At 43.7% G+C, this 10,600-nt stretch overlaps 1 protein-coding gene across 1 annotated transcript in view; it reads right to left on the bottom strand.

Annotated features, from left to right (window-relative positions):
• The window catches only part of CACNA2D3 (calcium voltage-gated channel auxiliary subunit alpha2delta 3), a 488,288-nt gene that overhangs the window by 457,132 nt on the left and 20,556 nt on the right, over positions 1-10,600 (bottom strand). The window contains exons 3-4 of the mRNA XM_034658484.1: positions 7,943-8,003; positions 7,695-7,845 (exon numbers count right to left, since the gene is read on the bottom strand). Coding sequence (XP_034514375.1) covers positions 7,695-7,845; positions 7,943-8,003 — 212 coding nt within the window. The remainder of the gene's footprint in view (positions 1-7,694; positions 7,846-7,942; positions 8,004-10,600) is intronic.

Genomic DNA, 10,600 nt, shown 5'->3' with positions numbered 1-10,600 from the left:
TGACCTTGGCCAAGGCCTCTCCACTCCTCTCTGAGTCTCAGGGTTTGTGTTGAGGAAATGAGAATTGTAACTAAACTTCTCTCATGAAGTCACTGTGAGGATGAAATGAGGTAATTCGGTGAAGAGTCAACACAGAACTCGGCATATAAGAAAGAGAAAGAAGGCATCTGGATGCACATGTACAAGGAAGGAAGAAAATACATATATAAGGGTCAGGTGTGCCACCGAGAAAGACCAAGCACACGCCCTCCACCTGGAGCTCGCATTTGCTAAGTAGGCAGGGGGTGGGGAGGAGAGGGTCACGTGCCCCTGATCTCCGCTGGAGAGCTCGGACTCTGCCATCATTGGATAGAAGTGTTACACCAGTGGGCACATGAGACTGTCTAAATACCCAGGACAGAAACCACCAGGGTGCGCAGCTATACACCGCCCCCCGCCGTGCCGCACTCTGAACCCTCTCAGTGACCAGGGTTTCGGCAGACATGGAGCCAAGACAGTGCAGCCAGCTTACTGCCAAATCCCTTCCCAGGAAGGCATCTGCCATGGAGCCCTTTGGTCCTTTGTTTGCTCACTGAATATCAACTAAGCACCTGCTATGTCCAGGGACATCAAACACGGGCTAAGTCTGCACATGACCATCATGGGAGAGTGATCATGACCCACTTTTTCTTACTTTTAGCCTTAAAAGAATATGTTAATTAAATCTAAAGATAATAGCTGTTTTCCCTTTTCATGATAAAGTGCTCATCTAGGATGCTGTCATGGTCCATCCGAAAAACAAAAACAGGCTTGAGGTAAACCCAAGATCCTCTTCAGGGGCTGGACTACATCCCACACCTCTCTTCTCTTGGGAACTGTCCTCCCTTTCTCCCATGTCAGCCACACAACTCTGTACCCTGACAGCAAGGACATATTGCCATTTGTTTTCTCCTTCCTTCTGTGAAATCCCTGTAACCGTTCCCTACATCTACCACTCTAAGGACACAGCAAAATCTTCAATGGGATTTTAATGATGAGCGAAAATAGGAAGGCCAAGCTTTAAGTTTCATTAAATGAATGGCCAGAACGTGCTGGAGAAGGATCTAAACACAACGAATAAACGGGCTGGGCTTGCCCACCAAGGCTCACATAAGCTTTGGCCTTGGTATAGAATTGTGTCACATGTTGGCTCATGTAAATCTAAGCCTAGAGCCCAAGAATGAAAACCAGCTGACTCTGGGTTCTGGATGATGGTGAGAACTCAACCCTACTTCCTGTTGGAAGCTGGACTTGAGGATGAAAGCAATGGAGGTTTTAGGCCTAACAGAAGACCATTGGTTGCCTAAGAAAGAGGATGAGGGGAGACCTAACTAAGAAGGGAGAAACTTTAGGGGGGCATCCCCACACGTCACCCTGCAGCTGACCCTCCATGTCTTCCACTGCCTCTAGATGAAGTCCCAATTTTTCCATATGGCTGACCAGACTTGCTGGGTCTGGCCTGCCTCTCTCAATCCAGCCCCATTCTTTTTGTCATCAGCCACCTCCACATCCACTCCACCTCCCACATTCACTCCCAACACCAATATGTCCAGGCAACGAACTCCTTTCAGTTGATCCCACCAGGCCTGTACTTCCTAGGGGTGGGGGAAGAGTGACTACCACCTGCAAATAGCACCTTCCTCCCATAGATGCCCCCCTACCTTGGTGTTCCTTGAGTCATCACTTTTTCCAAGAAGCCATCGCTGGGTCCCCGGCTGGTTACTTGCCCTCCCTGCCCCCCCTCTGCTATGAACACCTGCTTCCTGCTTGTCCCCACACCCAACACTCACACACACAAAACCTCAAGGTCCACAGTGAGGGACAACCTGTCTTCCTTATTGACAAAGTCAGTCCTAGTACAATACTTAATTCTTGGCACTGAACAGAATTTGTTAAATGAGTAATCAGAACAAAGAAATGAAAAGCAAAGTTACAGAGAAGATTACAGAGGGAAAAGAAGAGAGACAAAGCCTAGACAAAAAAAATTGACACAGAAGAAAAAACAAAAAAGAAAAAAAGAGAATCTCCACCCCTTTCAAAAAATAGATAAACAAAAAGCAAATGGAGTAAATGGGTGCGTTTTAGAGAATCCTAAGTTCCAAAAACAAAAACAAAAACACACACACACATAGAATTAAAATGCTGGCACACTCATGCAATGCAAGAAAGTGATGTAGAATTACTGGAACTCCATTAAATATTTATATGGTTTTATCGGTGCGCTTTTGATTAAACAACCTTTAGAATGAAAATGTGTAGGGCTTACGTAAGGAAGCAGACGAGCCCACAATATTCTCACCAACATAGGCATCCCAGGACCGTCTGCATTACTAAAGCTTCTTGTATGATCTGAAACATGACTGGACGTAATTAGTAGCACAGGACAAATGAGCACTGCAAGAAAATACCATCCTCATACTTTTAATACGGAATTGATTACTTTAAAAAGCAAATCCATAGCAGACAAAGCACTGGAGAAACGGTTCTAAAGAAAATCCTGCAAATTAAAACCAGGGCACCAGAAAGTTCTGGGTTGAACTAACAAATGATGCTCTTCTCTATTCAGCTCTGCACAAACACAGGCTGAAGGAGGCATTTAAATTGATTTAACAATATCAGTCCAGTTAATACTGTGTTCATTTAATGCCTGGCTTAGGCTTCTGTAAAATCATTTTTCAAATTTCAGCATTGGACAGAATTAGCACCCTCATTTTTATGATAATATTGTTAATTTAATGCATGGCTTATAGTTAGACTTCAAAGCAAATCAGAAAAATATGCCTTTTCTCTTGTCAGTGACATCTCGCTTCATGTACCAGTGGGTTGACCTTAAATTTTAACTTCGGCTGCACAAAATCACTCTCATATTTCTTCTATTCTTCTATAATTCGATCATTTAGTTCATCAGTCTTAGATTTTGCAATACCCTGCCCATGAAAGCTAAAACAGTTTTTAACATTATCGTTTCATGTTTATTCTCTGGAAAGACCTGAATTGGAAGTTTTTCAGTATAATCTATAAGATGCATTTAGCCACTGAGCTTCATACAAACAAGCAAACATGACTGAAATGGCCAAGGAAAGGTGTTTCCACTATTTACCCTCCCTCCTCCCCTCCCTAATGGGGCCCTGAAATCCAGGGGGCAATGATGAAGTACATTTATATAAATAAATACCTCTAACTCACAAGGGCTTCGGCCATGGAAAAACAAGAATGTATTCTTTACTTTCTCCCTACAACTCTGAAATGTCTTCTCACACATCTACCCAGCCAGCAGGAGAAAGCTGACAGTGTAATGAAGGGTGAAAAGATTATGTCCTCTCCCGTAAATGGAATCCAGCGGACAAGAACAATACACTCAAACAGATTTGCAGGGCATTCTGGATGGAGCTTGAGACCTCCCAGCCCTCTGCACTTACAAGAGCCTGCAGCGGGGTCTCCCTCTAGACGGAGGCAAGTAACCATTTTAAATAGACGGGAAAACCTACATACACTATATTACTAGAGCAATGTGGCCAGTGTAGGAATAGAAGGTAACGGAGGAAAAAAAAAAAAAAAGCACCACCACGATGTGGCAAGGAGAGACAATTCCAGGGAATACACATTGAGATTCACCAATTAGCAATCCACTATTTAGAACCCTCGAAGTATAGGTGTCATGGACTGAATGTTTGTGTCCACTCCATCCCCCCAACTTCATGCTGAAGCCTTATCCCACAGTGAGGCGGTATTTGGAGATAGGCCCTTGGGGAGGTGATTGGGCTAGGTCCGCCCCATGATGGGATTAGCATTTGCATAAGAGGAGACAAGACTAGAGCTTGCTTTTTCTTTCTCTTTCTCCAAGAGCACACACAGCGAGAAGGGGGCTGTCTACAAGTCAGAAAGGGAATCCTCACAGAAACCAAACCCTACTGGACCTCGATCTTGGACTTTGCGGCCTCTACAACTGTAAGAAAATACATTTCTGTGTGTCAGCCACCCAGTTTCTGGGATTCTGTGAGAGCAGATGGAGCTGACGAATACAGGCATACCTTGTTCCATTGTGCTTCCAAGATACTGTTTGGCTTTTTTTTTTTTTTTTTACAAGGTTACTTTTTAAAGGTTTCTGGCAACCCCCTGCAGAGCAAGTCTATCAGCATCAGTTTTTCAACCGAGTTTGCTGACTTTGTGTCCCTGTCACATTTTGGTAATTCTTACAATATTTCAAACTTTTTCATTATTATATTTGTTAGGGTGCTCGGGGATCATCACTGAAAGCTCAGATGATGGTTAGCATTTTTTTTAGCAATGAAGTATTTTTAAGTTAAGGTACATACATTGTTTTTTAGACATAATGCTATTGCACACCTACAGACTATAATATAATGCAGACATAACTTTTATAAGCACTGGGAAGCCAAACACTTCATTTGTCTTACTTTATCACAGTCCCCCCTAAATTTCAGTGGTCTGGTCCCAAAGTGGCCACATCTCCAAAGGATGCCCATACACTTTCTAAGTGTGTAAACACTATAACATCCTACTTAACAGACATTCTCATAATACCTAAGTATGTGCATACCCGCTGGGGCAGCAATTTCACTTCTAGATACTATTCAATAGAAGCACATCCAACCCTACAAAAATACATGCCCAAGTCCATTCTCTGCGGCACTCTCAAGAGGAAGAGACCCATAACAGCATGACGCCCAGCAAAGGAGGACTGCTTAAATAATTAATGTCAACTACAGATGATGAAATGCTCTGCTCTTCAAATACACTTGCTTATGATACGAGTATAGAAGCAAGTTCCTGAATAGTCTGGAAAAGAGGATTCTATCGCTGTGGAAAAATTACGTATGTTCATATACATGGAAAAACTTGGAACAATAAGTGGCAAACAGCAAGAGAAGGGGAACCTTTCGGAATTGTTTAAAATTTTCACGTACGTTGCCTATAATAAAACAATCAAGGTGTAAAAGTTACTCTTAATTAGTGGTTCCTTTTATCGCCTCGGGCTTTCAATATAAATTCGCGAACAAATTTGATCCATTCTCTTACCCATTAGGGGGACAGAATTCACGATTTTACTATAAAGTCTTCAAATAAAAAAGTTCAGAATATCCTTCTATTCGTCAAAATAATTATGTAAATAGTCTCGAAGCTGATCATTTATGTTGGAAACTAACAGATGTACAGCACGGGGTAATGGGACCTCTAATGGGTTTCTTTATATAAGGGGACAATTTGAGGTAAAAAAAATACTTTTTTTCCCTTAACTATTCCAAAATAACTAGCATGTCTACTTTTAATTATCTTTTTTTTTTAAAGATTTTATTTATTTATTCGACAGAGATAGAAACAGCCAGGGAGAGAGGGAACACAAGCAGGGGGAGAGGGAGAGGAAGAAGCAGGCTCATAGCGGAGGAGCCTGATGTGGGGCTCGATCCCAGAACTCCGGGATCATGCCCTGAGCCGAAGGCAGCCGCTTAACCGCTGTGCCACCCAGGTGCCCCTACTTTTAATTATCTTAATCGCTCTGTCTTCATTATTGAGTTGACACCGTTTGTATATCTTAATGAACTTACAGAGATTATTTCAATCGATTGGTTTTGTTAACATAACAATAAATCCTGACTGATAAAGGATCCATGATGTAATTAGTTAGCACTTCTTATTATGCTAATTTCTGATACTTCTGTAATGAGTAATTAAAGATTAATAAGAAAGATAGTCCCAAATTAGCCGCTTCTTATCTGTAAAGGCTTCAGGATGTGTGGGGGGATCAAGATACATTTACATATCCACAAGGAGACTGGTAACTGGAGTAACTTGGCCTGATTTAGAAACCCAAAGTTCTGTCTCAAAGTCTCCCCCTGAAAGAACCGTGCCCTGGGGCCAACCGGTTTCACAGCAAGACCGAGGAGCAGCTCAACCAGTCTCTTCACTTCGGCTCACGAAGCAGAATGAGGCAAAGCCAGACAGCTTCCGAGTTCTTACTGGGCCATTTTTTTTCTGGCTCCAGGACCTCAAGCTGGTGGTTTCTACGTCATGGTGCCTCTGTCTCCACGCTGCGTGGCACATGCCTGGGGTGAAGCCGCAACGACATCAACCCCATCAGACACTTAGGAGGAGTGGGCAAGGAGGCTGTAGGGATTATTCTTTCAACACATACTTCAACTCTTACTCTTTACCAGGCACTGTCCCAGGCACTGGGTCTAGTCGAATAAATAAACAAGGCTAACCCTTGCTCCCATGGAATTTCTTGTTCTCGTTCTCTTCTTTTCTTCTTTAGGGGTTTTTAAAATCGGAAGCTATAAATCATGGTGGCCCACAGCTGTGCCGTCTTGCTCAGTCTCATCAGAAACACGGAGGCAGGACACTAATTCAAGCAATCCCAACGCAATATAAACCCAATGTTGTTTAGACACCCATGCCCTTCCCTAGCATGTAAAGGAAGGCTTTGCCTAGCAAGTAAAAGTAGGTGTTGTGCCCATGCAGACTGCCCAGATAGAGGGTATCTTGATGACACACTCTGCTCAGGAACCTGGGAAGCCACACAGACTGCAGGCTTGGGAGCCTGTCTGAGAGGCTCTTCAAATGACACCCCTTCCTTCACATCCTGCCCTTGGTGTGGGCCTCCTGTGCCTGGGCTCAGGTAATCCTGGTAGCAACTCTGTGGGTGATTACTCCAGCTTCAGCTGGTGGGCTGATGGCTCAGACTCATATGGTTTGCCCCGAGATGTGCAGCTAGATATGTGACAGAACTAGGGTTCAAAACTAAGTCCCTACCCCAAAGCCCAAACTCTGTCCCCTTGCACGCTGCCTCGACTGCCTGCTGCAGCCACTCGGCGTCCTAGGTCAAGGTGATGAGGCAAAGCACAGCTGACCACCAGGCAGGAGTACCCAGTTAAGTTCTCAGGGAAAAGAAGCAGTCTCGTTGTGGCTATAATCTTTGGGGAAAGAGTAGGAGGGGCATCACACCGGGGAGAAGAGGAAAAACAACTGGAGATGGAAACCAGAAATTGCTGTTCCTTTCCAAGAAGCATGTTACCGCCCTACTTCGGTCTTGGGTCTCCCGCCTCCCTGCTCTAGGACCTCAGGCAAGTCACTGACCCTCTCAACCCCAGCAGCCGCATCTGAGAAAATGTCAAAACCACCTACCTACCTCCTAGAGTGGCTGTGAGGAACCAAGAGATGCAAATACAAAGAGTAAGCAAATGGCATTCAGTAGGCACTTAATAAATGCCACTTTTGTTTCTGAAGCTGAGATCAAGTGTTCTGTGAGACTTAGACAGCTCTCCACAGTTTAGCTGCTTTATCATCATGATTATTATTACTATCATTGTCATCAGACATCTAGCTCAAAGTTAGTTTGCATGAGCCACTTAAGGAACATCTTGCAAGGTCTAATTCCCCAAGGTTCCGAAAAGGTTGGCTCCCAGGAAAACCAAATCTGGTGCTAGTCTGCCAGATGGCAACGCCCAAGTGCTAGGTACAGAGAGGAAATGTGCTCCACTGTTCTCCCAGACTTTGAAAGCCATTCCAACATCCTGATTCAGTGAACCCCCATGGCATTAACTGGTCCTCATTTCGGATGGGATGTGTGTACAAAAGCAATGAGAATGTGAACCAGTTGCTGCTAAAAGATCAGATGAACCCAAAGGGCAGAGAAAGCACAAAACAGCTGCACTCACAGCAATTATGTTGAAAAAGTCATCATCCCCCAGCGTATCCAGAATAGATGAGACGGTTTGCTTTGCAATAGTGAGACGGAGTCCTTTCATGCTGCCACTGACGTCCACTAAAATGACCACGTCTTTTGGAGAAGTCGCTGCCTGGATGTACCTAGGTCAGGGGAAAATTAAGTAAAAATGAAGTAAAAACGAACCTCTTCACGGGTTCTCTCTTTAAAATACAACTAAGAGGTTTGACCATTTCCTACCATTTTCGGTTCCTGCAGTCAAAGGCAATGACTCCATTCTCATCTGGTTCCCATTTAATCCCTAGAAGAAAAATGGAGTTATGAGAAACCCAGAAACTTCAAATATTTATTCATAGCATTTCAAGGCTGCTCTGCTTTGCTGATTGAACAGACAGGGTGAAAAATCACATGCAACGACCAGCCCTGGAGCTCATCATATGCTCCATCGCCAACTCTGGGAAGTTGCTTTCAGGCTGTAACACTATAGCAAACATGGCCTCAGCTCAGTTGCTCCAAGACCTGCTGGAGAGTGGGGACTCCTCAGTAACATGCTGTCAACAAAGGACGTGACTCCAGCCCCTTCCCGTGGCCAATGGTCATTTCTCACTGTCCAGCCAGTTGTTGGACCTGGTAGCATCACTCACAGACTTCTGGGCAGTCAGGCCATGTAACTGGGTCTGAGCAAAGCAATGTGTGTAGCATGGTGGGTAGAAAGCCTTGATACATTTCCATCCCAGATTATACACAGGTCTGTTCTCCCCTCACTTCTGTATTTATAATCAGGGATACTGGCCTGGCTTTCCACACTGAGATGGAAAAAATAGCCCTAATTATGCTGCGTTACAAAGTTTGAATTTCAGGCTTTGAAGCCTGGGGAGTTTTCCCCATGTGTAAGATGGGATCCCATATCCTTCGTCTTGTGGTTTGCAGACTGGTCAGGATACGTCCAAAGTTGACATTCTCTATTTACAGTTCGGTTGTTAAGAATAAAATTTCATTTAAAAAGAAAAGTGGTTGCTGCCTGAAAATAAGATAGTGAATCATTGTTTTCAACCATCAGTGCTTCTCAGGGATGGAGGATTTAAAATACAGACTTCAGAGTGAAGAAAATAAAAACAGAAAAATGATTTTCACAGGAGGAAATCCTGACTCAGATGGTAGCATTGGGAGTCTCCGATGACTGATGACCAGTTTTCTGGACCATGTTGAAATAATGACAATATGTGTCTGAGATAACACCCCCAAATTAGTATTCAGAAAACCATGAGATGGCAGTTTGTTACACAAAGAATCACTTTATTATGTTCTCCTTGTACCTACATGTCCCACCTACAACTGGGCCTAATTTAAAGAGTTTCCTAAACCAAATCAGAAACCAGAAGTATGAGAATTGAAGGTCATTAGGCAATGAAGACAAAATAAATCTGACATGATATTGTATACTAAGGGAGAAGAATACAGTTTATTTAAAAATAACAAATATTTTGCTTTGTATAAAGCCAAGTACAGTTAGGGTAGCATGGTCTTAACACATAGTGAAATTATATCCATGGTGAGGTTAGGTAATGTTCCAATTTCACAAAGCATTGGTTTGAACCCAAATAAAGAGAATTTTTTTTTAATGTGTTGACCTATGGTAGACCTTCAGCAGATGTTTGTTTCTTGAATTGAATTGTGGTGAGTTTTCTCAGACCGGGAGTATTCGATCCTGCTCCACCCCTCCCCACTTGGCCATCCTTCCTCCCCATCACAGTCTCATCCCTGTGTGTCCCATTGGGACAAGAAAAGGTATAATTCTTTTTTACAGTCCCAGCATTTAGGCTAGGGCCTGGGGGGAAAGGATTAATGACATTCAACACTTTCCTTCTGGACTGAGATCATTCCCAGGCACATGGACGTGTAACTCTCCTAGGCACTGTTGTATTTGTTGTTTTCTGAAAAGCTGACATGAAATTTGTCTGTAGGGAAAACTGGTAAAGGATAGAATCCCAGAGGAAAGTGGAACAGATGGGACAAACACAGAGCCTTTTGCCTACTCATCACGATGTTCATCAAACTCCAGTGTTCTGCCAGTGGATGGACAGACCAGTGACTGAGAAACACGGGCCTGGGCCCTGCCTGCCCTCTGGAGGCTTCACATCAAGCAGAGAAGCTGGCAAATGATAAAAAATCACACATACCAGAGAGGTCACAAAGGAGAAGTGCCTGAGGCTATGGTAGTATGCAAAAGGTGATGCTGATTGCTAATGGGAAGAAGGATCTTTTTCTAACTGAGAGCAGAAGGATGGTATATTCGTTTTCTAGAGCTGATGTAACATAAGTCCCACAAATTGGGTGGCTTAACAGGAAAGAACTCTCTCACAGTTCTGGAGGATAGAAGTCTAAAATCAAGGTGTGGGCAGGACCACACTCTTTCTGAAGCTCAAGGGAGGAACCCTTCCTCACCTCTTCTCAGTGTCTGGGGGCTTCCAGCAATCCTTGGTTCTCCTTGACTTGTAGCTGCATCACCTCAAACTCTGTCTCTGTCTTCTTTCTGTGTCTGTTCTCTCCTCTTCTAAGAACATCAGTCATATTGGATTTAGGGCCCACCCTAATTCAGTGTGATCTCATTCCAACTTACTTAATTACATTTGCAAAGACCCCTATTTCCAAGTCAGGTCACATTCTGAGGCTCCAGGTGGACAAATATTTGGGGGAAGACACTACTCAACCCACTGCAGATGGGTAGGAATTATAAAACAAAAGTAAGTGGTGGCCACAGGGTGAATAAGAATACCCCAGGCACAGAGATTGACATGTGCAAAGGTCCTGAGGTTGACGAGAGCACATCAAGGTCAGGGAACTGGAGGAATTCTGGTATGGCTGTGCATAGAGAAAGTCTATGCCAGAGGAAAAGAG

This window comes from Ailuropoda melanoleuca, chromosome 4 (genome assembly GCF_002007445.2).
Source record: "Ailuropoda melanoleuca isolate Jingjing chromosome 4, ASM200744v2, whole genome shotgun sequence".
NCBI classification, from domain to species: Eukaryota; Metazoa; Chordata; class Mammalia; order Carnivora; family Ursidae; genus Ailuropoda; species Ailuropoda melanoleuca.
This window is presented reverse-complemented; position numbering and strand designations above follow the sequence as displayed.